We start from the raw sequence: 26,302 nt of genomic DNA, 5'->3' as shown, positions 1-26,302 counted from the left end.
GCTACTAAAAAGTCAAAAAATAACAAGGTTGTAGAGAAAAGGGAATGCTTATCCACTGCTGGTGGGAATGTATTAGTTCAGCCATTGTGAAAAGCCGTCTGGCAACTTCTCAAAGATTTAAAATAGAAATTACCAGTTGACCCAGCAATCCTATTACTGGGTATACAGAATATAAACCCTTCTACCATAATGACACAGGCATGTGTATATTCACTGCAGTACTATTCACAATAGCAAAGACAAAGAATCAACTTAAATGTCCATCAAAAGTAGAATTCATTTTTAAAAGTAGCACATATACACAATGGAATACTATGCAGCCATAAAAACATGAGATTATGTTCTTGTGGCAACATATATGAAGCTGAAGGCCATTATCTTAAGCAAACTAACACAAGAACAGAAAACCAAATACCTCATGTTCTCAGTTCTAAGTGAGAGCTCAACTTTGAGTAAATACGGACACAAAGGGAACAACAAACACTAGGGCCTACCAGAGGGTGGAGGGTGGGAAGAGAAAGAGGATCAGAAAAATTACCTGTCAGGTAACTGCTTATTACCTGAGTGACAAAGTAATCTGTACACCAGCCTGTAATCTCAGCACTTTGGGAGGCCGAAGCAGGTGAATCACTTGAGGTCAAAGTTCAAGACCCGTCTGCCAACATGGGGAAATCCCATCTCTACCAAAAAATACAAAAATTAGCAAGGTGTGGTGGCATGCACCTGTAGCCCCAGCTAATCGGGAGGCTGAGGCAAGAGAATCGAATCGCTTGAACCCAGGAGGCATAGGTTGCAGCGAGCTGAGATTGCGTCAATGCACTCCAGCCTGGGACAGAGTGAGACACTGTCTCAAAAAAAAAAAAAAAAAAAAAATCTGTACACCCAACTTCTACAACATGCAATTTACCTATACAGCAAATCTGCACACATACCCCTGAACATAAAAGTTAAAAAAGCATAAATAAAGCAACTTGAAAAAGGCATCTATTATAAATGAATGGCACTTTTTAATCCAAGTAATTAGATTTACTGTTTTCCATATTACATAGGAAAGCTTTACAATACACTCAGAGAATTACATGGAGCGATGAGGAACGATGATGAAGGAAATAAAACACCCAGAGGTTAATACATACTTGTTGCAAGACAAAACTGGGTTTAAGTTCCTGTTTTCCTATTATTGTCTGATCTTGGACAATTTCTTCTGTAATGTTCCCTTTGTAAATATGTGAACAGGGTAAAACTTGTTTAAAATAAACAAAACAATGTACATATATAAAGTCCTCAGGACACTAACTGCCTGGCACTTGGGAAATATTCAATAAACAGAGTTCTATACCATACTCGTATAAACTAGCCTCCACGTAATTCATAAATCCTTGGGATAACCATATACTTTATGAAACATAATGAATATATACATAATCCTGTCTCCATCAGTTGAGTCAAGGGAATTACAGCTGACATGAAATGATAAACCCCAAGCATAGAAAAGAGAGTCATATAGATGAACACTAAGTCGTGTGTTTCAGAAGTTTAGAACAAGATGAATCTCACACACACACGAAACTATCAAATCTGTGAGACAACTCTGAAAGACTTAAAAGAGCCTAAAAATCAAGCCTTCCAAAAGACTGAATTATCTTAAATTCCAGAAAAACTTGTGTATTTTCTAAATGTTTGAGTTTAAATTCCAGCTTTAGAATTAAATGGAATTCCAAATGACCCATATTCAACAAAATGGTGTTGGTTAATGTTAACAATAAATGAATCTACAGGTCTTCTGTTTAAATGTCCAGGTATAATTTTTCTATTTACAACTGATTTTTTAGATTAACTCACTGAAATCTAGTCAACCCAAATGAGTGCCTCTATTTAAAAAAAAAGCTTATCAGCATTAATATGCCTAAATAGGTTTATGTGTAGTAATTTCTTTATATATAGAAATATATATATATATATATATATACGTAGGTATATGTTTTAAAGAGACAAGGCCTTGCTATGTTGCCCAGGCTGGAAAGCAGTGACTACTCACAGATACAATCCCACTACTGATCATCTGTGACCTGCTCATTTTCCAACCTGGGCTGGTTCACACTTCCTGGGGCAACCTGCTAGTCCCCCACTCTCAAAAGAGCTACCATATGGATGCCAAACTAGCACACTACATCCCAGAACTCTTGGACTCATGCAATCCTCCTGCCTCAGCCTCCCAGAGTATTGGGATGACAGGCATGAGCCTGTACTTTGCATGAGCACCTGGACTTGTTTACAACCTTAATGTCTATGCAGCCAAAAGAAGATTAAACTACGTTTTTGGGTAAAAACAGGTCACTCAAATGGTAGAGTAAGTTGTTGATTCCATCTGTTAAACGCATTAAATGATCACCTAGAATATACATGTTCTCATTTTAATAATTTAGAACATAATTTTTTATTATTTTCCATGTTCAACATGTAGGACATCCCAGGAACTACAAGTTTTTGGTAGTTCAGAGTTTCAAAAGTAGACCATAAATCCTTTTGATGTCATATTTGTGAAGCTAGACTTTTGATAGTTGCTGTTTTAAAAAGTATGAGGCAAACATCAGTATAGAACAGGAAATAAAAGAGGTAGTGTTCAATCTGTTATCAAGGTTTGAGAAACTGTGAGTGATCAAACAGCATTAACACACTTAGTAAATAATAGTGGTTATTTAAGAATGAAATAACTTTTCTTTCAATGTATGTATATTATTTTTTAAAATAAACATAAATACTTAGGTTATTAGGACCCAACTACTTTGTAAATGGAATTCTGAAATAGTTCTTTAGGCCTGGAATACTATGACAAAATTATTGAGACATTAAGCGTGCTGTCAATTAAGACAGTGTGGGAACTTCAACCTTACTGGAAACCAGCTCATCTACCTAGAGTATCAGGAAATGATTGATACTATTTGCTACTGGCTAGTCCATCTGCCTATCAAAGTCTCTCCATCCTTCTCAACTCAGATGAAATACCTCCTCCTCTGTGAAATCTCTATACATTCAAATTACCTTCTTATTGGCTTGACAGCTTACCCCTTCCCAACCAAGTCAGTGAAGAGCCAGTGATATTAACAGAGTCCTTACATAATGTTTCTTTTATTGGTGAAGGAATAAACAAAGACAGGCTCTAGTTCAATCTGTTATGTTCTTAGCAACCATATTACACAATATGAGCAACACTAACTTACTGTAATCCCAACAGCACTACATACAGCAAAATACTGGTTACAATGACAAACTACTAGATGTAAATGTTCACAAGGAAAGGGAATATATTTTGAATAACTTAGAATCTACAGTGTTTCAATGTTCAATACATCCAACAGGGCAAAAAAGGAAACATCAAACCCTGGATTCTTAAAAAAGCTGAAATGTTTGAGACCACAATCAAAACATACAGCTTTGTTAGTGTAAACAGCTAAAATACATTTATTATGTGTTTCAGAGCTAGATACCGAATCAAGAAAAAATGCCTAAGTTAACAATGGAAAATAAAGAAAACTAAACAAAGATACACTGCCTATTCCTCAAATTTTCACAAAAGGGAATATTCTTTCATCCTCAACAGAACTCAGAGAAAGCTAGAATGAATGTGTAGGTTCTACTTAATATTTTGTAAGATATTGGCACTGTATAAACAAAGAGAGCCTTCTCTATCTAATCCTAAGTACAAAGGTCAAATTTAACAAAATATGTAGAGCCTCTGTAAACCAAGTTAGCTTTCTAGGAATCAGCAAAAGCCAAGAGAATTCTACTTCTAGGGTGACCACAGTAACTTTTTAGTCCTCTTGTAGAAACTGCCTAAGTGTTAAATAACCACATTTATCCTTTATTCCCACCTCTTTTTAAGAGTCCAATAAAATTACCCTTACCTAACTTACGTGCTACACATGAATTAGAACCAAGACTGCCACATAACAGATGTTCAATAAATTAGTTTATAATTGTTTGTATAATTAACGGTCCTTAAAGTGCCACATCTGTTTCACCTTTACCTCCAGCCCTAAGAGCATACTTGAATTGATTCATTCCAGTGACATGTCAAGGTTTAAGTTTACATCCCCAATTGTAATTCAATTATTGTGCTAAAAGGAACTTCATTAAATTGGTTTTCTAAGTCCCTCTCTAACTGGGTTAACTGGTTAAAAAGATCCAATAATTTCTCCAACTGGAAATCTACCATCATCACCAACAAGAATCAGCAATGCTGACTGACAAACCCCTAAACAGAGTGTCATATATGAGGAAGAGTTGTACGCGGACTATTATATTTGATCTCAGAACAACTTTATCAGGTAGTTAGTACCAGTTCCATCTTCTGAAAAAGAAGTAAGCACATGAGGGCTACTTAACATATAGTTAATGTCACAGCTAATAAGTGGGCAGAGCTAGGACAACTCAGACACTGACCCTAGAGGCTATGCTCTAGGATCTATTTCCTTTTGGTTCTCTTCACAAGCCACCTTTTTTTTTCTTAGAGAGAGATGGAGTCTTGCTCTGTCACTCAGGCTAGAATGCAGTGACACAATCCTAGCTCACCTCAGTCTCAAACTTTTGGGTCCAAGTGATCCACTCACCTTATCCAAGTAGCTGGGACTACAGGTACATACCACCACACCCGACTAATTTATTTATACGTAAATCTTTTTGTAGAGCCAGGGTCTCACTATGTTACCCATCCTGGACTCAAGTGATCCTCCTGCCTCAGGCTCCCAAAGTGTTGGGACTACAGGTGTGAGTCACTGCTCCTGGCCTCAAGGTATTTTTAAACGAAGCTGTCTTGTTGGAAACCCACTCTGGAATCTGCGTAAGTAGTCTTTATACAGTTAGTGCTTCAGTCAGCTGTTTCCAGAGGCACCAAAGAATCTGCTATGGCAATGCCCTGTAATTCCCTATCCCATAACCCCTGTTCTGGCTAACCATTACTTTAAATTCAACCCTTGACTTAAATTCCAACTTCTTGGCTGGGAGCAGTGGCTCACGCCTGTAATCCCAGCACTTTGGGAGACTGAGGTGGGTGGATCACTTAAGGTCAGGAGTTTGAGACCAGCCTGGCCAACATGGTGAAACCCCATCTCTATTAAAAATACAAAAAGTAGCCAGGCGTGGTGGCACGCGCCTGTAATTCCAGCTACTCGGAAGGGTGAGGCACGAGAATCGCTTGAATCCGGCAGGCGGAGGTTGCAGTGAGCCGAGATGGTACCACTGCACTCCAGCCTGGGTGACAGATGAGACTCTGTCTCAAAAATAAATAAATAAATCCAATGTCTTCCCACCTAAACTTTTTCTCAAATCATTCTTTCATATAAACACCCATATTCTGCTTCAGAAGGTTAATTACAATGTCAAACTTTTTATTACATTTTTATTTGCTTTAACAAGGACAGGGACTAGATTCACTTTTCATTATTACACCTAGAACTGCCCAACACATAGAAGGTACTTAATTATTAGCTAACTGACAAATCATTACATGTATAAATTATTAGATTCCTTCAACATAAAAATCTCTAATTTTATAGCGTAGGAAAAAATAAAAGGAAGCGTATCACCTAAAATAACAGTAAAATTACCTACCAAATTAACTTCAACCATTATGTTTTTCTACACATACAAGATTATTAAATTGTTTTCTTCTCTAAAAAATTACCAGCTGCTTCAAAAAACAGAAGGTGATTTCCTGAATTAAAATATGTTACAACCAGGCTGCATGTGGTTGGGTGCCTGTAATCCCCGCACCTGGGGAGGCCGAGGCAGGCAATCACAAGGTCATGAGTTTGAGACCAGCCTGGCCAATATGGTGAAATCCTGTCTGTACTAAAAATACAAAAATTAGTTAGGCGTGGTGGTGGGTGCCTGTAATCTCAGCTACTTGGGAGGCTGAGGCAGGAGAACTGCTTGAACCTGGGAGGCGGAGGTCGCAGTGAGCTGAGATCGTGCCACTGCACTCCAGCCTGGGCGACAGAGCAAGACGCCCTCTCAAAAACAAAAAAAAAAAAAGTTACAACTACAGAAAAATGCTTCTTAAAATTCACTGCAAATGGGCTACACCAGAAGCCAACAACCTCTCCTTCCTTATATCAAAATGAATCAGGTTATTTTACACTGACTAGTCACAGATACGGCAATATATTGTTCCCTGATTGGTCAGCTATTTAGGTATTTCATTGGGTTTTTTCTTCATAATTTCCACTCCAAGACAACAGGAAAGTATTTTGCAAAAAGAACGTTTCAGAAGAAAAGGATGGGGACAGCAAACACACAAAAATGGAAATATAAAAACCATTTAGGAGTGGCAGTTTTGTAAACTTACTTGTCCACTGAGACGGGGTAGCTACTTAAGGCTAGACTAACAGAGTGTGCACTAAGTTATACCAGATCCAATCTTCTGAAAAGAGCACAGTATCATATCTACACCCTAAAATTGATGAAAAGGTATCCCAAACACTAAAGAAACTATCTTATGGACCCTTAATCTATATGGGGACAATTTAAAGATGTATTATTTAGCTAAAATGCTCTCAAACTATGGTTAAATTCTGTGCTCCTCAAGCAGAATCTGCCTAAGTTAGCCTCTTTACCATCCTAGAGTGAAAAAGTTCACCCTGGCTACACAATGGATATATAAGTATTTTATATCTATACATGAAAAGAACATTTAATGAAACATTCCCATTAGTTAAGTTCTTCCTATTAAACAGCAAAGAGTTACATTTGAAATTTTTAAATTTTAAGCTTACTGTAATAATACACTCCTTTACTTACATTACTTAAAGGCAACACTAGGTGAGCTCCTAAAAGAAACCCCATTAAGCTTACCCTGTCTTAAGAAAGCTTTTAAAAGTAGTTATAACCTCTAGAAACTGCTCCATAAAAAAAAGTACTATGCCAAAAATACTTTGTTTGAACTATAAAATCTGTTACTTGTCATTCCCTATGAAGTGAACCAAAATCTTTCAGAAGTACTCATCTTTTGAAAGCCTATCCTCCATCCACTTCCTACTACACATACACACAAGCACCAATATTGCACAACTTTCTTGCATCCCAATTTCCAAATTCTGTTCTCAACTCAACTGTGGCTTACCAAGAAAAATTCAATGCAATGTGAATCAAGTCAGAATAATGATATTCCTCCTAAAGATGAGTAAAATCTCCCCCTTATTATCTTTAAGCCCTTGACATTATCTGCGTTTTAAAGTAACATAACATAATGAGCTATGATTTTGCTTATGTAATTAGTTAATTATACTATAATTACCAGTGATCAATAACATGGTATCACCAAACTACAAGAATTTATTCAGTGAAGATTAAGGTTTAAGTAAAAAATATGCCCCATAAAGTCGTAAGGATAAGCTTATTTAAGTATTTTAAAGTTCAACTGCTATTAAATATCACACTGAATAAAAAGTTCTAATAAAAGTAGATAAACCAAAGAATTAGAAAAAACTGGCACATTGGCCGGGCGCGGTGGCTCAAGCCTGTAATCCCAGCACTTTGGGAGGCCGAGACGGGCGGATCACGAGGTCAGGAGATCGAGACCATCCTGGCTAACATGGTGAAACCCCGTCTCTACTAAAAATAGAAAAAACTAGCCGGGCGAGGTGGCGGGCGCCTGTAGTCCCAGCTACTCAGGAGGCTGAGGCAGGAGAATGGCGTGAACCCGGGAGGCGGAGCTTGCAGTGAGCCGAGATTGCACCACTGCACTCCAGTCTGGGCGACAGAGCGAGACTCCGCCTCAAAAAAAAAAAAAAAAAAAAAGAAAAAACTGGCACAACTATTGAATGAAGACTGGATATTTTGATCAAATAAATTGTTTTAAGTTATGATAGCTCTGTTTTAAGAAACTATCTCAGAGATACACACTGAAATATTTATATATATAATTATTTGGTATCTAGGATTGCTTCAAAATAACATGGGACAGGCAAAGGGTTTGGGGATATGAATTAAATAAGATTGAAATAGTTACAACTTGGTGATAAACACATGCGGTTTATTATTCCATTTAATTTCTGCGGCCGGGTGTGGTAGCTCACGCCTGGAATACCAGCACTGTGGGAGGCTGAGGCGGTCGGATCACAAGGTCAGGAGTTCGAGACCAGCCTGGCCAACATAGTGAAACCCCATCTCTAATAAAAATACAAAAAGTTAGCCAGGCGTAGTGGCACACGCCTACGTCCCAGCTACCCAAGAGGCTGAAGCAGGAGAATTGCTTGAACCCGGGAGGTGGAGGTTGCAGTGAGCCAAGATGGCGCCACTGCACTCCAGCCTGGGCAACAGACTGAGACTCCATCTCAAAAAAAAAAAGACTCTTGTTTCATTTATTCCATTAACACTATATATCTCTCTGACAACAAAGACTCCTATCACTGCCTACACAATGCTCCAAAATGGTTTTTAAAAACCTCAGGGAGAAGATTACATAGATATGATTTTTTTATTTTTTTAAAGAAATGTGGTCTTGCTATGTTGCTCAGGTTCAAATGCAGTAGCTATCACGGCATGATCAGAGTGCACTGTAGCCTTGAACTCTTGGCCTCAAGCAATCCTCCTGCTTCAGCCCACCAAGTGGCTAGGAATAAACAGGCATATGCCACTGAGCCCCACTCAAACAAGTCATGTTTAAAAGGACTTAAATGTCACATAAATACAGAATAAGCAGAAGCAACCAGAGGGAAATAAGACTTGAGAAAGAATCATCATCTGGTAGCATATATCTCAACTTATGCAGAATGCAAGTGTAAGACAATAAAAAGTTGGTAGAGTTAAAACATTAGAAAGCTCAACATGGTAGTCAATCATCTGCAGCACAGCTACAGAAGAATGAGGTCCTAGAGGCAGCTCTAAGAGTGTGTTACAGAACAAAAGACTCCTCTTTTTAGCTTATAACAGATACACGGTAATAAGTGCATAATTAACATTAAAAGTCCCCTCTCCCCTAAATAAATCATATCCCATCCTATACATTCTTCTAAAAGTAGTTATCTTTTACTAAGACATGCCACTTTCCTTTTCTTTCACAATTAAGTCATACGCCATTGTGTCTACTAAAACCACACATTTTACAGTATCAGTAACATTTCACCTAAAATGCAGAACCAAGTAACTAAAATCTGACCTTTGAACTTCAATTTCTACCAAATATCTATATATTACCAATAATCTATAATTAAAATAAGGTCATGTGGTAAGTCTAAGAAGGCCTACTTTGGACAATTCTAAATTTGGATGACATAAGCCTGCACTAGCAAAGTCTTCTACCTAATGGCAGAAAATGGCAAACAGAGAAAGAAAAGCATCTTTAAAGATATAGTACTTACTTAAGAATGGTTTTCGCACTACTGCAGTCTTCAAATCGAATGGAGTAACCAACTTCCTGGCCCAACATTACATCCATTTCATCAGCAACTCTCTGAGCCACACTCATTGCAGCCACTCTCCTGGGTTGGGTACAGGCAACTCCTCTCTTGGGTCCTGGTAATGATCGCATGTACTCCACACACCACTGCGGAATCTATCAAATAATTTCACATTTAAATTAATTCTATTCTGCCTGCATATCAAGCATATGTAACATAAAACACTTTATCTCATTCCAATGATTTAAAAACAAATTCAATTAGGCAAATGACAAAAAGATTTGTGACTCAAATCTTGTAACAACACAAGCTCTCTAAACCAAGGAACAGTCATGTATAATACTGATATGACACATACCCCTGAGCTGGGTATACACAGTCAGAGATGCACTCGACAGGGTGAACTATCCCATCATGAAGTATTTCCCTATGCAATTTTAAAAACTCCAACTTACTACAAATTCTACTTTATAATGTTTCTAAGAAAGTGTAACTTTTAAATTCTTATATAATTTGAGTTGCAAAATCAAGTAGAAATCATATCCCCCCTCTGAAGCTGTACTTGTATTTAATTCAATTCAAATTTGGCTGATAAGCCAGCAGAACCTAACTCTTAGCATCCCACTCTTTGGTAATCCTATCGTTTTCCCCTCAGGAGCAGTATGCACAATGGCAGCACCTTAGGTACCATCTTAAAGTCAATTTTAAGAACTGCCAGTCTCAAATTTAACAGGACTTAGAGCAGTACCACTTCATTAAGGGTGGCCAAAGGGGCGGGGGACCCCCAAGCACAAGTTAAGTTGGGTGCCTTGATGGTAGTACATTTCCCCCCCCAGTTCCATTATCAACATAGCTAATGGATTCCCCAGTTTTACAGTTTTCCAGTCACTTAACTGGAAAAGAACCATGGGGAAAATGTAAGTGCTCACATTAAATGGAAATCTACTGCTGGAAGAGCATAATTGGTTTACATCAAAGCTTCCAGAAGCCTATCAGACTCTAATGCTACAGGAAACATGGAGTTTTCTGCACAGTATCAGTACAGTAAAACTGATGAAGAATATTGGTAGCTGCACTATTATTACATTTTAGTTAGGTTGCTTCTGCAATTTGGGGGTAACTTGTCACTGACAAGTATCTGAAAGGGAGGTTTAATTACGCTGATTCTCTAAAAACATCACATATATCTTTAAAACACTTTAAATGAATAAAAATAACTAAAGGAGTGGTATCTATCGGGTTCTGTAAATCCACAGACCTATATATATCCTCAATTCAGCAACCCTTTCACAAGGGCAAAATGTACTTTCAAAGATCTAGAAAGTGAAATTCAAAAACCACTCACTGGTGAACTAAAGATATTTAAAATTATTTCAAAATTCTCAAGACAAGAATGTTCAGATCTTTTGTTTGTTTGTTTTTTGAGATGCAGTCTTACTCTGTTGCCCAGGCTGGAGTGCAATGGCACAATCTCAGCTCACTGCAACCACCGCCTCCCAGGTTCAAGTGATTCTCCTGTCTCAGCCTCCCAAGTAACTGCGACTACAGGTTCATGCCACCACGTCTGGCTAATTTTTTGTATTTTTAGTAAAGACGGGGTTTCACCATATTGGGCAGGCTGGTCTCGAACTCCTGACCTCAGATGATGCACCTGCCTCGGCCTTCCCAAGTGCTGGGATTACAGGCATGAGCCACCATGCCTGGCCAAGAATTTTCAGATTTTTTAATTCACTCTGCTAAAATCGACAGCTTACCTCCACTTGAAAAACAAGACCAACAAGTTAACTAGCAGCTCTCAGGACCCCTGTACACTCACTCTGAAAATGACCAACAAGGATGCCAAACTACTAATAAATTTACTGTGTTAAGAAATTAAAACTGAAAAATTGCTAAAATATTTATTAATTGCTAACAATAAAACCTCATTCTGTTTTAATACAAAATAACACTTTCTATAAAAATGACTACTTTTCAAACAAAAAAACTTAGCTAGAAGAGTGCATTTCCTTATATTTTTACAAATTCTAGGACCCCTGAAATCGTTTCAAGGACTTTTATGAACTCCCAGGCAATAGCTGGAGAACCAGTCAGTTAATGCATCTGTTCACATTTCTAAGGAAAATAACATTAAGAAGAGAAGGAGGTCCTGAAATATGTAGGCTACTGGTGTATTCAAGCCAGGGATGATCAGTTATATTTTTTTTAAGACGGAGTCTCACTCTGTTGCCCAGGCTGGAATGCAGGGGCGCAATCTGGGCTTACTGCAACCTCTACCTACAGGGTTCAAGTGATTCTCCTGCCTCAGCCTCCCAAATAGCTGGGATTACAGGCATGCGCCACTATGCCCAGCTAATTTTTGTATTTTTAGTAGAGACAGGGTCTCACCATATTGGCCAGGCTGGTCTCAAACCCCTGACCTCAGGTGATCCGCCCACCTCAGCCTTCCAAAGTGCCAGGATTACAGGCATGGGCCACCGCACCCAGCCAGGACTAAGTTATTTTAAAGCCATTCCTCCTTTTCAGCTTCTTCTCTTCCTCCATTTGAGGTCATCTTACAAACTGATCCTCGGTGTTCTAGTCTTCTTGTTTCACACAATATCCTGTGAAGTTTTACATGTTCTAATTTCTAATATTAACTATAATTCATCAATGCCAATCCTAACCCTAGCTTCCATCTTAGAGCTAACGGTCATTTCCACCTAGTTAGTATCTCAAATTCACACATTCAAAAGCAAAACCATTTCTCACCTTCCTCCAAAATACTTGTTAATTCCTAATATCCTGACTCCAATCCATTCTTTATTTTCTATTCCCATGGCCCTTCACAGAATAAACTTTTGTTATGACCTCTTACATGGTCTATCATCAATATGTTCACTAGATAGGATATTTTTTTAAAAAAAATCCTCATCATTCCTCTTCAGTTCAAGAGCTCTGATGGCTTCTAATCTATGTAAGATATATTAAGGCTCAACTTAAGCTGCAGTCTCACCTGCCCCACCTCCACCTTCCCAAACCCTCTGTATTCTGGCCACAGCATATCTGCATTCCCTTAGCTCAACATGTGTCCTTGCTCACACTGTCCCTTTGGCTGACCTAGCTTCAATTCCTTACTCATGTGCAGTTATGTGTTTACTAAGCAGCAATGTGAAACGTCTTTACTGTAGGTCTGTCAAAAGTAAAAGTCATGGTCCGGTGCAGTGGCTCAGGCCTGTAATCCCAGCACGTGGGAGGCCAAGACAGGCCAATCACTTGATGTCAGGATTTAGAGAACAGCCTGGCCAACAAGGTGAAACCCCGTTTCTATTAAAAATACAAAAACAATTAGCCAGGCATGGTGGCGCACACTTGCAGTCCCAGCTACTCAGGAGGCTGAGGCAGGAGAATCACTTGAACCCAGGAGGAAGAGGTTGCAGGAAGCCAAGATTACATCACTGCACTTCAGCTTGAGTAACAAGAGCGACACTTTGTCTCAAAATAATAATAAAAAAAAAAGTTAAAGTCCTTACTTTAGATTTTGTTTAGAGAATTTTTCTGACAAGAACAAATCACCAAAAAAAGACTGGCTTTAATGGTTTGAGTCAAAGTTTAATAAAAGTATGTTAGGAAACATTCGAATGAAATTCACTTTTTAAACTGTTTGGTTTCCCTTCAAATCTCCCTGATGTGCTGCAATCCCAAGTATTCAAGTATCTTTACCCCTCTAAAAGTCAAATATTAATCCAAATAATCACAAACCTCATCTTGAGTTGACCTGACCTCCTTCTACACTAACCATTAATAAACTCATCTCTGAAATGAGGCTACCTATATCAAACCACAGAATAGCAGTATGAAATATAACTTTAGATATAAAGACAAAGGTACAAAGTTTTAAACGTTGAGCCCACCAAAATCCACAACCCAACCCAGGACAATCCGCTAAACCTAAGTTTCTCATAAACCTAAACCTCATTTTGCTCATCTGTAAAGCGGTGATGAATATCTTTCCTGCAGGATTATAGAAAAATGTAAATAAGCTAATACATGTAAAGTATACAGTGTCTGGCTTTACCCAAATGTCAATTAAATAGTAAGTTCAGAGTTACAGTCTTTCATGTATTCTGAAAATTCTTTAAATTTCCGTAAGGTGATTTTTGAATACCCTAACATCAATTCTAAGTTTTCCTTCATTAAAAAAGAAAAATTGGGAAGGGTAAGGCAGGAGGATTGCTTGAGCTCAGGAGTTCAAAACCTCAACTCTACAAAAATTTTATTTAAAACTTAGCCAGGCACTGGCGGCACATGCCTGTGATCCCAGCTACTTGGGAGGCTGAGGCAGGAGGACCCCTTCAGCCCAGGAGGTTGAGGCTGCTTTCACATCACTGCACTCCAGCATGGGTGAAAGAGACTCTGTCTCAACAACAATTAAAAAGAAAAGAAAAAGTTACTAAGGCTCAGTCTGTAATAAAAGCTTCCTACTTTTGTTGCTACAGTACCTTCAAAATGTCTATGCACATGTAACTTTAGAAAAAGATAAATTGTGTATGCAGTATGTTCAATCTTTGCATGGTAAGACAGGTTAATTATTAAATTTGCTTCAATACTTTTCTGAATTTTTCAAATTTTCTACAATGATCAGGGACCGCTCCTTTTGAAACCAAAAGAAATTTTTAATTGATGGTTCAGGCTTAAGTGTATAAAGAATTACTTCTCACCCACAGCAAGAAAATGCAAATTAAAAAGTACACTAGAATGCAATTTTTCACCTATTGGATTTGTAAAAATTCAAGTTCAATAATATGTTTTAATAGTTTCCCACATATGTTCTCATACATGCTCATGGAAAGGTAAATTAATACACTCCCTCTGGAAGGCTATCCAGCTTTCTGTATCACAATTACAAATGATCTTCTGACCCAGCAATTTCTGATTCCTACAGAAACACTTGCCCATGCAAAACAACCATGGGAAACAGCCTAAAAGTCTATCAACAGGGGTCTAGTTAATAATAGCCCATCCGTGTTTAAAAAATATCCTAGATATATTACAAATAAGACACTAGTAACAGTGTTTAGTTCTATGGGGGGGACGACTAGATGGACAAAAGTCATGAGTATAGACTTCACATTCTTTTAGCACTTCATTTTTTCGAAAAATAGATACTTGCATGGCTCAAGATACTATATTAAACACAAACGACAAAAATCTACCCCAGTGGTTGATTTCTCCACCCAAGCACCAGAAAATAAACTGTGTGTCCCTAAATCTGTACCACCCTAGAGTCAAAATGGGTGGGAAAGCATCACTCTGCCATACTTAAGGTAACAAAATTTGAAAAGCAAGCACCACTATTTTCCCCTAGACTCAGAGGAGAGAGGTACTCTCTAAAGGATTTCCACTCTGAAATTCAGAGTGCCAATTAAACATCAAAGCAGCTATTTTTCAAGATGTTCCATAGGACAGACAAGGGAAATGACCACCAGAATCAAACATGCAACGTTTGCTAAACTTAAACATAAATGAAATATGTACCATGGTATACAGTAACTCACCTGTGTTGTTTTACCAGACCCGGTCTCACCAACCAGTACAAAGGACTGATGTCTAACCAGAATATCTGTAAACCTATCCTTGTATTCCCAAACAGGGAGCTGAAGCCGTTTCTTTAGAATATCATAGTATCGAGGAGTATGGGGTAAGTTGGTGAATGGATTAATGCACTGTGGAAGTGACGTGTGACCTGCATGTCCGGCGTGCGCTGAATGAGCAGAATGTGTCGAATGCGTTGAATGCGCTGAGTGGGTTGAGTGAGCTGAATGGGAAGCTTTTAAAGGTGGTAATCCAGCACTGATAAGCATAGCATTCGTTGAAGCTCGCAACTCCTTCTCCTTTTCCTTCTCCCTCTCCCGCTCTCTATCTCCTCTATCGCGTTCTCGGTCTCGATCTTTAGACCGATCTTCACGATCCCGGTCTCGATCTCGATCCTTCCTAAAAACAAAAATTTAGAATTCAGATTCTGAATTTTAAGCAGAATGTTCATGCTAGTGTTATAATCACAAAGACAGTAAATGTCCAAAATTCAAATGAGTAAAAAAGCCAACGGATTATGTAACTATCAGAAATAATAAAAAATACCCTACAATCAAGGGCTTCTCATCTTTCCCTTCCTTGCTGATGCCTCACCTTCCTTAACTTTTAACGTAAGGTTACAAGAACTCAGTCTGCTGCAAGTAAAACCCCTCCTACTTAGACAACAGAAATCAGATATTGAGAGTAGGATGAAGAAAGGATAGGTACAAATTGAGCAAAAGAAGATGGCATCTCAATCTTTCTCAAATTCTCCTTCAATTTGTGAAGAGGTACTTTTGCACTAAAAGTATATTCAGAAGTTAGCACAAACACTGCTACTGGACATAAAGACAACTCCACCTCACATTATTACAGTCAACAGTGGTGGGTTTTGCTCAATACTTTTATAATCCACATTTAATAAATTATTTTAATATTCCTTTCTTTGCCATAGGACAATGTTTGGTTGTAATGCAAAGTGAAAAGAGCATAGTACAATGTTATACATATCAACATCTCAACTAATACAAATATGAATTACAGGACTGCAGAATTTGTTTTTTTAATTATACTTTCCAGCACTTCCCCAATTTTGTTCCGTAAATGTATACTGCTTTGTAAGAAAAACTGAAATTAAAACACTTTTATTCCTTCTTCCTTGTTTACGCTTGCATTTTAACCTTAACAGCAACAGTAAAAAACTGAAAGCACTCTATAAATCTATGTACCTTGGTCTACCATAAAATGAAACATAATCAAATTAAAAATAAGCTTCAATGAATAATATCAAGTTGTTTAACATGTTAAAATTACACAGGTAGCCACTCTATTAAACTTGGGTCAATTTTAAGTAGTCAATTCTGGTATCTATTTCCAGTTATTAGAGATTGACCTTACTAAGTCATTTTAAAAGTATCTATGCTAAGAACTTCACAAGCAGAAGGGCTGCATGTTGTTCATATGCATTGTGGCTGAAAGCAGCCTCTGGGTGACTGGTGGTGGAAATAAAATAAAATAATCTATGCTTGTTCATTCTACTAATCCAGTTTACTACAGACCAACTACTCCAGCAGAGAAACTTGCCTCAAGATGTTTAAACCCAGACTTGAAATAATGAGGCATGATGGAGCTATGACACAAGCCCCTAAACATGTCATTCTTCCTTACCCACAACACACAAAAGTACAAATTCCCTGTGCTCCAAGTACAGTTGTGTGCCATGCACAAATTTACTCAAAGAGAGGAAAAGCCAGATATATGCATATATAAACATGAAAAGTGATTTTCCCCTCTTCCATCCCAATGTTCACCTACAAAATTCAGACAGCATACAAGCCAGAACTGTATGAAGCCTCTCATCTCACCTGGCATAAACAGAAAGAAAATCAATGGGAAAGAAAAGTCAATGGATAACTTTAAAAACATAAAATGAAGTCTCACAATTCAATACTTGAGAGTCTGGGCCTACCTTCTGAAATATGCCATCAACCATCTTTGCTTCTCCTGTTTCTGGTCTAAGGTGACTGTTAATTAAATAAGTGTTTACATTGCTCCAAAATGCCAATGAGGTGAAGTTTACAATAAGACTACACAGATATGTACCCATTAAAGTGAGAAACACTGTACTCACATATGGTTCAAATACTAGACAGCTTAAAGATCATGGAACATACAGCTAGAAAAGAACTCTTAAAGCACATCTGGTCTATACAAAAAGGATTCATGTTTCTAGTACTCACTCAACCATGGGGGAAGGAGATCACAAAAAATAATTCAAACAATTTTCTTTTTTGTTGAGATAAGATCTTGCTCCGTCACCCAGGTTGGAGTGCAGTGGCTCACTGGATCATGGCTCTCTGCAATCTCAAACTTCTGGGTTCAAGTGGTCCTCTTACCTGAGCCTCCCGAGCAACTGGGACTACAGACAGGCATGCACCACCATGCCTGGCTAATTTTTTTATTTTTGTAGAGATGAGGGTGTCATCATGTTGCCCAGGATGGTTTTGAACTCCTGGGATCAAGCAATCTTTTGCTTCAGTCTCCCAAAGTGCTGGGATTACAGATGTGAGCTACCATGCCCAGCCTAGTTTAATGATTTCTATACTTCTAGCATAGTACTAGGCAATTAAGACATGGACCTAACCTTTCAAGAGTTACAAAATTTGGGGGAAGAGCGGTGACAAAGTAAATCATGTATTACATATTGCCTTAGTTTGTTAAAAGTAATACCTATACTAACAAAGATTTTTTTCAGGGGCCCACTTCATCAGAAACTTCATTACCAAACCAAACATAGGATGTATAAAATATATTCTAAAGATAAAAAGGTTAGCTGCTGATCAAGCAATGGAGACAGCTGTGGTAAAGACAAAAGGAATGCTGGAATCACAGTTGCAAGACACCACCTCAATTTACTGACCTGCAAAATGATAAGCATTTTCAGATACTTTTAGTCTCAGATTAAGGTAAGAAAACAGGGAGGATGCAGGAGGCAAATTCAGCCACCTAGAAATGTTGCTTATGGCTCAAACTACCTACCTTCGATGAAAGAGGGAGGATACAAATGAAAGGTCAGTAAAGGGGGGAAATCAAACCCTCCACTTCATAAATATTTATCAACTATTGCGCAATGTTTTCTTTTTTAAACAGGTATTTTTTATGATAAAGGAGTTTTGTTCTTAAAAGTTTACTAGTTGAGGTATAAGGGTTTTTAAAAACTGGTGTCAAGTCAGTGCTTCAGACACAGCCACAGCACTAGCAGGGAGAGAGATGATATGACACAGTTGTTTAACATACTGTTCTGTACTGTGTCTCAGTTCAATCCTGGCTCAAGACTTAAGCCAACTAGAGGATCACAGTTATTTCTTCCCTTACTTATAAGATGTGGCTATTAATATGTCTTGTAGAGTATCAAAAGGATTAAATGAGTTAATGTGTGTGATGTGCTTAAAAGTGTTGTCTGGCACATTGCAAATGCCCAACATTGGTGGTGGTGGTTATTATTATTATTATTCTGAGACAGAATCTTGCTCTGTTACCAAGCTGGAGTGCAGTGGTGCAATCTCAGCTCACTGCAACCTCTGCCTCCCTGTTTCAAGCGATTCTCCTGCCTGTGTCCGGAGTAGCTGGAACTACAGGCGCGTGCCACCACACCCCCCTAATTTTTGTATTTTTAGTAGAGGCGGGGTTTCACCATGTTGGCCAGGATGGTTTCAATCTCTTGACCTTATGATCTGACTGCGTCAGCCTCCCAAAGTGCTGGGATTACAGGCGTGAGCCACCATGCCCAGCCAATATTGTCTATTATTGAAGATCTTTTTAAAGTTCTAATATCATGTTATAATCCTACATAGAAGGCAAGATCTGGTGACTCACGCATATAATCCTAGTGCTTTGGGAGGCCAAAGTGGGAGGATCACTGGAGGCCAAAAGTTTGAGACCAGCCTGTGCAATATATTGAGACCCCATCTCTACAAAAAACTTTAAAATCTCTACAAAAAACTTTAAAATTAGCCAGGTGTGGTGGCACAGCTGTAGTCCCAGCTACCTGGGAGGCTGAGGTGGGAAGATCACTTGAGCCCAGGAGTTTGAGATTGCAGTGAGCCATGATCACACCAGAGCACTCCAGCCTGGGATACAGAGGAAGACCCTATATCTAAAAAATGAAAAAACAAAAATTCTACATGGAATAACAACAGGCACTGAAGTACTGCTAATGAAGATGTAAACTGGTCATCAAAATCATGATATTTTAAATAAGCATTACTTTTCTTTTTTAAAAAAGGCAGAATCTCACTCTGTTACCCAGGCTGGAGTGCAGTGGCACAATCTTGACTCACTGCAACCTCTCCCTCCCAGGTTCAAGCAATTCTCCTGCCTCAGCCTCCAGAGTAGCTGGGATTACAGGGGTGAGCCACCACGCCCAGTTAATTTTTCTATTTTTAGTAGAGACAAAAACACGTTCTACCATGCTGGCCAGGCTGGTCTTGAACTCCTGACCTCAAGTGATCCATTCACCTAGGCCTCTCAAAGTGCTGGGATTACAGGTGCTTTGCCATCGCACCTGGCAATAAGTGTTGCTTTTTATCTGTCAATCTTATTTCCAGGAACTTCTCAAGGATGTGTGCAAATATGTATGTATAAGGATGTTCATCATACTTCTCATTTATAAAATAGCAACAAGTGGAAAACTTCCTAAACATCAATGAATAGAATACTGGTTAAGTGATGTCATACCTTTACAACTGGAGTACTATGGCAGCCAATTTTTTTTATGTTTTATTTTTTTTGAGACGGAGTCTCGCTCTGTTGTCCAGGCTGGAATACAGTGGTGCAATCTTGGCTCACTGCAAGCTCCGCCTCCCAGGTTCACGCCTTTCTCCTGCCTCAGCCTCCCAAGTAGCTGGGACTACAAGTATCCACCACCACACCCGGCTAATTTTTTGTATTTTTAGTAGAAACAGGGTTTCACCGTGATAGCCAGGATAGTCTTGATCTCCTGACCTCGTGATCCACCCGCCCTGGCCTCCCAAAGTGCTGGGATTACAGGCGTGAGCCACCACGCCCTGCCTATGGCAGCCAATTTAAAAGCATAATATATACCTACAGTTAATGACATTTCTGAGTGGGAAAAAAAAAATCAAAGTACAAAATGACACGTGTTGATCCCACTGATGTTAAATTTTATAGCTCATATTTTTGAGTCAATACGCAGGGATCTTAAAAAATGTTCACCAAAAAATGTTCTCCAAAGACGGAGATGAAGATTTTAGGGAATGCCTTTTTTAAACCTTTGAGTATAAACATCTCTTATGTTCCCGTGGTAAGTTCATTTAACCTCATCTACCATATAGGATTGTAGTGAAAATGTGCACGCTCTACAAATGTTATCACAGTATTAACGTATTAGCATTACTTTCCCATAAGTAACAGGAAAAAGTCTTATCAGGTGGTAATATCAAAAACCAACATCAAAATGAAAAACGTCCCTAACATGGAAAACTTTTTTCCATACTTCAACAGTAAGTTGTCTCTTGGTAATAATTGTATAGTGAAGACTGTGGGTTGACAAAAAGAAGAAATGAGGCCAGAATACGCAACAGAAACCTATAATAACTTCACCTGATTTCAAAGTTAAAATATGTCAGGAATAAAATAAAGCCTTATATAGTTTGGGAGCATTAATGTAAGTGAAATCTCCCACTGAATTACCTTCTCAGTATTGGAGACATCCTATCTGGCAGTGGAGTTTGTAAGACTGACAAGCTTATGCTCTCAGATAAAACCACTTGCTGACTATCAGGGCAAAAAAAAAAAAAAAAAAAAAATCTGCAGGATTGCATGGCAGTCAACAAGTGACTTAAAATTATGGAGTATGAAAAAAAATCCTGATGCTGATAAACACTGTAAGTCCACCGTTAAATAAAGCCAGTTCTATGATAAATGGCACTCAAATGACATAGAAATGAGTATTAAAACTTCCCTCTACAATTTCTTATAACTTGAGCATTATTCCGAAGATGAACTCTCCTTTATCCATAGGCAAATTCTAAATAATATACAAGGGAATCATAAAGCTACCATTAGACCCCGAAAGTCGACATGTTTACTAAAGGTATCTGTTTTTGCAAGAGATAGTAAACAATTGCACATACATATGGTGGGACCGCTAATCCCAAGAGAAGCATTTTAAATGGTGCACATATGCACAAATACAAATGAATTCATTCATTCCCTCCCAGAATATTTTGTTCCAATCTGACCTCCTGTTAGAGACATCAGTTCCAGATGACAGCAATTTATTTTTGCTTCAGAGAAATCAAGAACTAAGTGTTCCCTACTTTACCAACCCATTATAAATGTCATTAAAATAGGCTGTAATGAGTCTTAACTACAGTACTGAACTGTGTGCTGCTGAGTGAAAATGATAAAGGCAGGGTTCCAGATCCTGCTGTAAACTTGCCCAAGCCACCTTAACTGTTCTCCATTTCTCATTCCTTGAGTGGAGCTGTATAGTCTTTTTTAAGTTGCTCCCAGCTCTGAGAGTCTGTGACATACAGCTCAGAGGCATTAACGTTTTGTGGGGGGTAATGGTGGGGGACAGTGATAGCCTAAAGAGAGTCTGTCTTACAGTGTCATTGTCTTTTTACAATGCCTAATATCGCAAACTAAACAACTCAAAAAATTGTGACATGCTTTTGCTTTGTATTGAATAATTCAACATATGGGAAGGTCTCAGAAAGTACACCCTATCCTGGCTTATACTCTACAATGACACTAAACATATCCCTAGAAATCAATTTCAATGAAGAACTTCAGCTGAAAATTTCAAAAAAGCTAGACAAGGGGACTTGACACCGTGATTCTGTATCACAAGTACACAATAAAATGATAAAATTATGCAAAGTAACAAGTACACAATAAAATGATAAAATTATGCAAAGTATTTGGATATTCGGGTTTTTGTGGGTTTTGCCTGAATTATCCAAATAGGTCTTTGTACTTCAGCAATGAAAACACACACGGGACAAGAAATAGATTTTCATGAAACTGCTTGTTAACTGCTAAATTCCTCTGTATCTTTAAGGAAAGGAATCTGGAACACCATGAGTTTGTGTAAGCATTTCAATTCTCAACCTCCACATGGGCGGTGTTTCGCCATAAATACTAAAAACACATTTTGAACATGATCCCTGTATTTCAAAAGCTACTTATGAAGAAAAGTGGGACATGCATAGAAAATAAATGATGAAAAGAAAAAAAGAATGCCTTCTAATCCCTCCCCATGGGATGATGTTCGGTAACCAGTTTTAACCAAAGCAGGAAATAGAGGAGATGGCGGGAGCGTAGGCAGAGGGCGGAAGTTTGCTAGTATCTACTTTGAAGTGTTTGAATGGACCAAGGCACGCTCTCTCCCGCCAAACTATACACTCAGTCGCCCCAAAACACCAGCCTTCCAGCCCATCAGGTATTTTACTCCACCTTTTCCTTTCTCCCGGCAGGTCCTCTACTCCCACTTCCCCAGAGAACTCCCATTTGCTGGCTTCTCTCAACTGCCGCCACCCCCACCCCAGCCTACATTAGGATCCACGCGCTGCTCTCACTTTCCGCCCTCCGCCTTTCCCGTCTGGAGTGCCTGGCCGCGCCCCCACTCAGGCCCTCCCCATGGCCCCTCTGCCTGGGAAGTGCCTGGTGCCCTTGGAAGCGAATACTGCCGCCGCGCCCTCCCCCACTCTCTCCCCCGGCTCCAGGCCTTCCTCGGGAACCGAGACCACGAGGTCCGCGGTTCACTCCCGCCCCATGCCCTCGAAAGTGATTCCTGCTCGGTTCGGCCTGGGGGAGGAGGCGCCCTCATGGCCACTGCAGGCCTCTCCACCCTCCGGATTGGGTTGGGCACCGGCCCCACCGCACGCAACTCCCCGCGCCCTTGCCGGGCCGAACGGGCGCCGCGCTTCTCCCACCCGCCGCTGGTGAACCCAGCCCAGAAGGAAACAAAGGCTCGGGCTCCAGGACCCGCTCGGCCAGGCCAGTCCCAGACCGCTTCCTGCCAGGACCCCAACAAAGCCCGAGCTGCTGCCTCGCGCCCCCGGCCTGGCTTACCCATCGGTCCCCGCACGCTTCTTGCCAGAGGGGTAATCCTCCCCTAGGTCCAACCGGTGCCGCTTGGACATCCTCGCACTCTTCGAACGGGCGGTTATTAAGGAAGAAAGCTGGCTGCTGTATGGGCACAGTGGAGGACAGCCACTTAACTCTGGAGGACCCCCACCCCTCCCGCTACTACAGCCCACACGGTGCGGCCGGAACCAGGAGCTAAAATGGCGGCGGCGGCGAGGGCTGGGCCTGCGCGCGCTTCCGCAGCGTGCGTGCGTGCGAGCGAGGTGCGCGCGCACGCCGCCCAAAGGCGGGAACTCCTGTCCCGCCCGCTACCTCATTGGTCCGACCTTTCTTGGGTCTCCTCCCTCTTCCCGTAGCTTTCCCCTCCTAGGAGCGGCTGTTAGGAACAGCCTGAAGGCCTTCACTTTCCATTTCAGTCTATGCTTGCCCCTCTGAGTCGAGAAGTTGAGGAAGTCTAGTCCTAGTTAGGAAATCCTATTCATCTCTATTACCCCGGCTTTAAGGGAGTCTCAGACCCAGAGAGGTTGAGAAACGAAGATCGTACAACTAATAAGTGGCAGAGCCGGGATTGGAACCTAGCTATTTATTAACTCCAGATCTGGAACTTGAGGCCACTGCGCTCCTCTCAGTTGCAGAGGGGCCGCGCGCGGTGGTTCACGCCTGTAATCCCAACACTTTGGGAGATCGAGGCAGGCGGATCACAAGGTCAGGAGTTCTAGACCAGCCTGGCCAACATAGTGAAACCCCCGTCTCTACTAAAAATACAAAAATTAGCCGGGCGTGGTGGCACACGCCTGTAATCCGCGCTACTCAGTAGGCTGAGGCAGGAGAATCGCTTGAACCTGGGAGACAGAGATTGCGATGAGACGAGATCACGCCAGTGCACTCCAGCCTAGGCGACAGAACAAGACTCCGACTTGGGGGAAAAAAAAATCAATTGCAGTGAGGAAACTGAAGTGAGAAAATGTTAGGGCTTGTCATGATCTAGTTTACCCTTTTCTTGCACAGCACGGACACCCATGCACTCAAGCTATAGATGTTTTTAGCTAGAATACAGAGAATTCGCAGTGAGGGCATAATTTGCTTTTTTTTTTTTTTTTCTTTTTTTTTTTTTTGGTTTTTCTTTCTGTGCCTATTAATGCACTTTCACAGTGTTAAATAGCACCTGCAAGGTAGTTGTTATTCTGTAGACGTGGACGCAAAGGCTGTGGAAGGTTAAATCTCACGGCCACAACGGCTGTACCTAAAGCTGTAACAAGGAGGTGGGGCAAGATGACTCTAAGGAATTTTGTGGATCTCTCCACCTAAAATATCTCTGCTTCCTCAGTTGCATTCATTCCCAGAAGAAATGCACAAGAAAAGATCTGTGGGCTATCTGCAGCAGGGTGATCTCTGTTGTTCATGGAATGACTTGGTTTGGCTGCCGTGGAAGATCATACTCTGGTTCTTATCAAAGTCTCAGGACTGCAATTGCTAGGATTAAACACAACTTAAATATTGCAACTGATGAGGGGTTTGTGTGTTTGTTTTGAGACAGTCTTGCTCTGTCGTCCAGGCTGGGGGACAGTGGCACAATCTCAGCTCACTGCAACCTCCGCCCCCCGGGTTTAAGCCATTCTCCTGCCTCAGCCTCCCTTCGTAGGTGGGATTACAAGCTCCCGCCACCCTGCCCGGCTACGCGCCTGGCTAATTTTGGTATTTTTAGTAGAGAGGAGGTGTCGCCATGTTGGCCAGGCTGGTCTCAAACTCAAAAAAAGGAGGGTTTTTATTTGTTTGTACCAAATCCACATGGCAAAGTCAACACAAAGAAAAATGAGTATCTTTTTCACTTGTAAAATATTCAGTACAACTTTCTATCGTAAATGTACAGTAGTCCCCACTTCGTCCCTGGTTTTGCTTTCACAGTACAGTAAGATATCCTGAGAGAGAAACCACATTCCCATTGCTTTTATTACAGTATAGATGCTCCTTGACTTATGATGGGGTGATGTCCATCGTAAACCCATGGTAAATTGAAAACATTGTAAGTTGAACATGCAGTTAATATACCGATAAACCCATCGTAAAGTCAAAAAATCTTGTCGAACAATTGTAAGTCAGGACTGTCTGTATATTGTTATAAATGTTTTATTTTTAGTTTTTAATATCTTAATGTGCGTAATTTATAAGTTACACTTTATCATAATTATGTATAGGAAAAATCTGAAAATGATGAGTTGGCCTATTATCTGTGGGTTCCTTATCCCTGGATTCAATCAACTGCAAATCAAAAATATATTTTTCTTTAAAAATGGATGGTTGCATCTGTACTGAACATGTACAGACTTTTTCTTGCTCTTTTCTCTTAAACAATACAGTATAACAGCTATTTCCATAGCAATTACATTGTATTAGGTATTATAAGTAATCTAGTGATGATTAAGTATACAGAAGAATGTGCCTAGGTTATATGCAAATGCTGTGCTATTTTATATCAGACACTTGAACATCCGTGGACTTTAGTGTTGGCAGTTTCTCCTGGAACCAATCCCCAATGGATACTGAGGACGATTATATTGACTTTTTTCAGATCATGATGTATAATCACTGGATTGTAAACCTGCAAGAATTTCCATCTGATTTTTCTCTCTTTGCTTAATTTTACAAATGAGGGAACCTGAACCCCTAGGTCTTATCAAAGTTCACACAAACAGTTGGTATCAAAGTCAGAATAAAATACAGATTTCACTTCAAGTATGAAAATCCCAGTCTTCACGTTTCCAGTTTGATGACTACCATAAAGTGCTCTAAAATTTTGGAGAAATAATCAGGGAAAAAAGTTAGAATTCCACCTGCAGAAGTGCTCCACTCTAAGAGATGTCAGCCTCTCATAAATGGTAAAAGAGGAACTGAAATCAAGGTGATGAGACTTTTCCCTTGGGCCTAGAGTATAGCTAAAAAAAAAAAAAAAACATAGCCTTATCAGTTGTGTTGTGACCTGAACGATTAAAGAAAGGCCCTGGGCAGGAGCAGTGGTTCACACCTGTAATTCCAGTACTTTGGGAGGCCGAGACAGGCAGATCACGAGGTCAGGAGTTCGAGACCAGCCTGACCAACATGGTGAAACCCCATCTCTACTAAAAATACAAAAATTAGCCAGGCGTGGTGGCACATGCCTGTAATCCCAGCAACTCAGGAGGCTGAAGGCAGGAGAATCGCTTGAACCTGGGAGGTGGAGGTTTGCAGTGAGCCAAGATTGT

At 39.9% G+C, this 26,302-nt stretch overlaps 1 protein-coding gene across 1 annotated transcript in view; it reads right to left on the bottom strand.

Annotated features, from left to right (window-relative positions):
• Nucleotides 1-23,316, bottom strand: part of DHX15 (DEAH-box helicase 15) — a 58,132-nt gene extending 34,816 nt beyond the window's left edge. The window contains exons 1-3 of the mRNA XM_010362990.2: nucleotides 23,049-23,316; nucleotides 14,933-15,368; nucleotides 9,360-9,553 (exon numbers count right to left, since the gene is read on the bottom strand). Coding sequence (XP_010361292.1) covers nucleotides 9,360-9,553; nucleotides 14,933-15,368; nucleotides 23,049-23,119 — 701 coding nt within the window. The 5' untranslated portion in view covers nucleotides 23,120-23,316. The remainder of the gene's footprint in view (nucleotides 1-9,359; nucleotides 9,554-14,932; nucleotides 15,369-23,048) is intronic.
• Nucleotides 23,317-26,302: the final 2,986 nt, after the last annotated feature.

This window comes from Rhinopithecus roxellana, chromosome 2, assembly GCF_007565055.1.
Source record: "Rhinopithecus roxellana isolate Shanxi Qingling chromosome 2, ASM756505v1, whole genome shotgun sequence".
NCBI classification, from domain to species: Eukaryota; Metazoa; Chordata; class Mammalia; order Primates; family Cercopithecidae; genus Rhinopithecus; species Rhinopithecus roxellana.
This window is presented reverse-complemented; position numbering and strand designations above follow the sequence as displayed.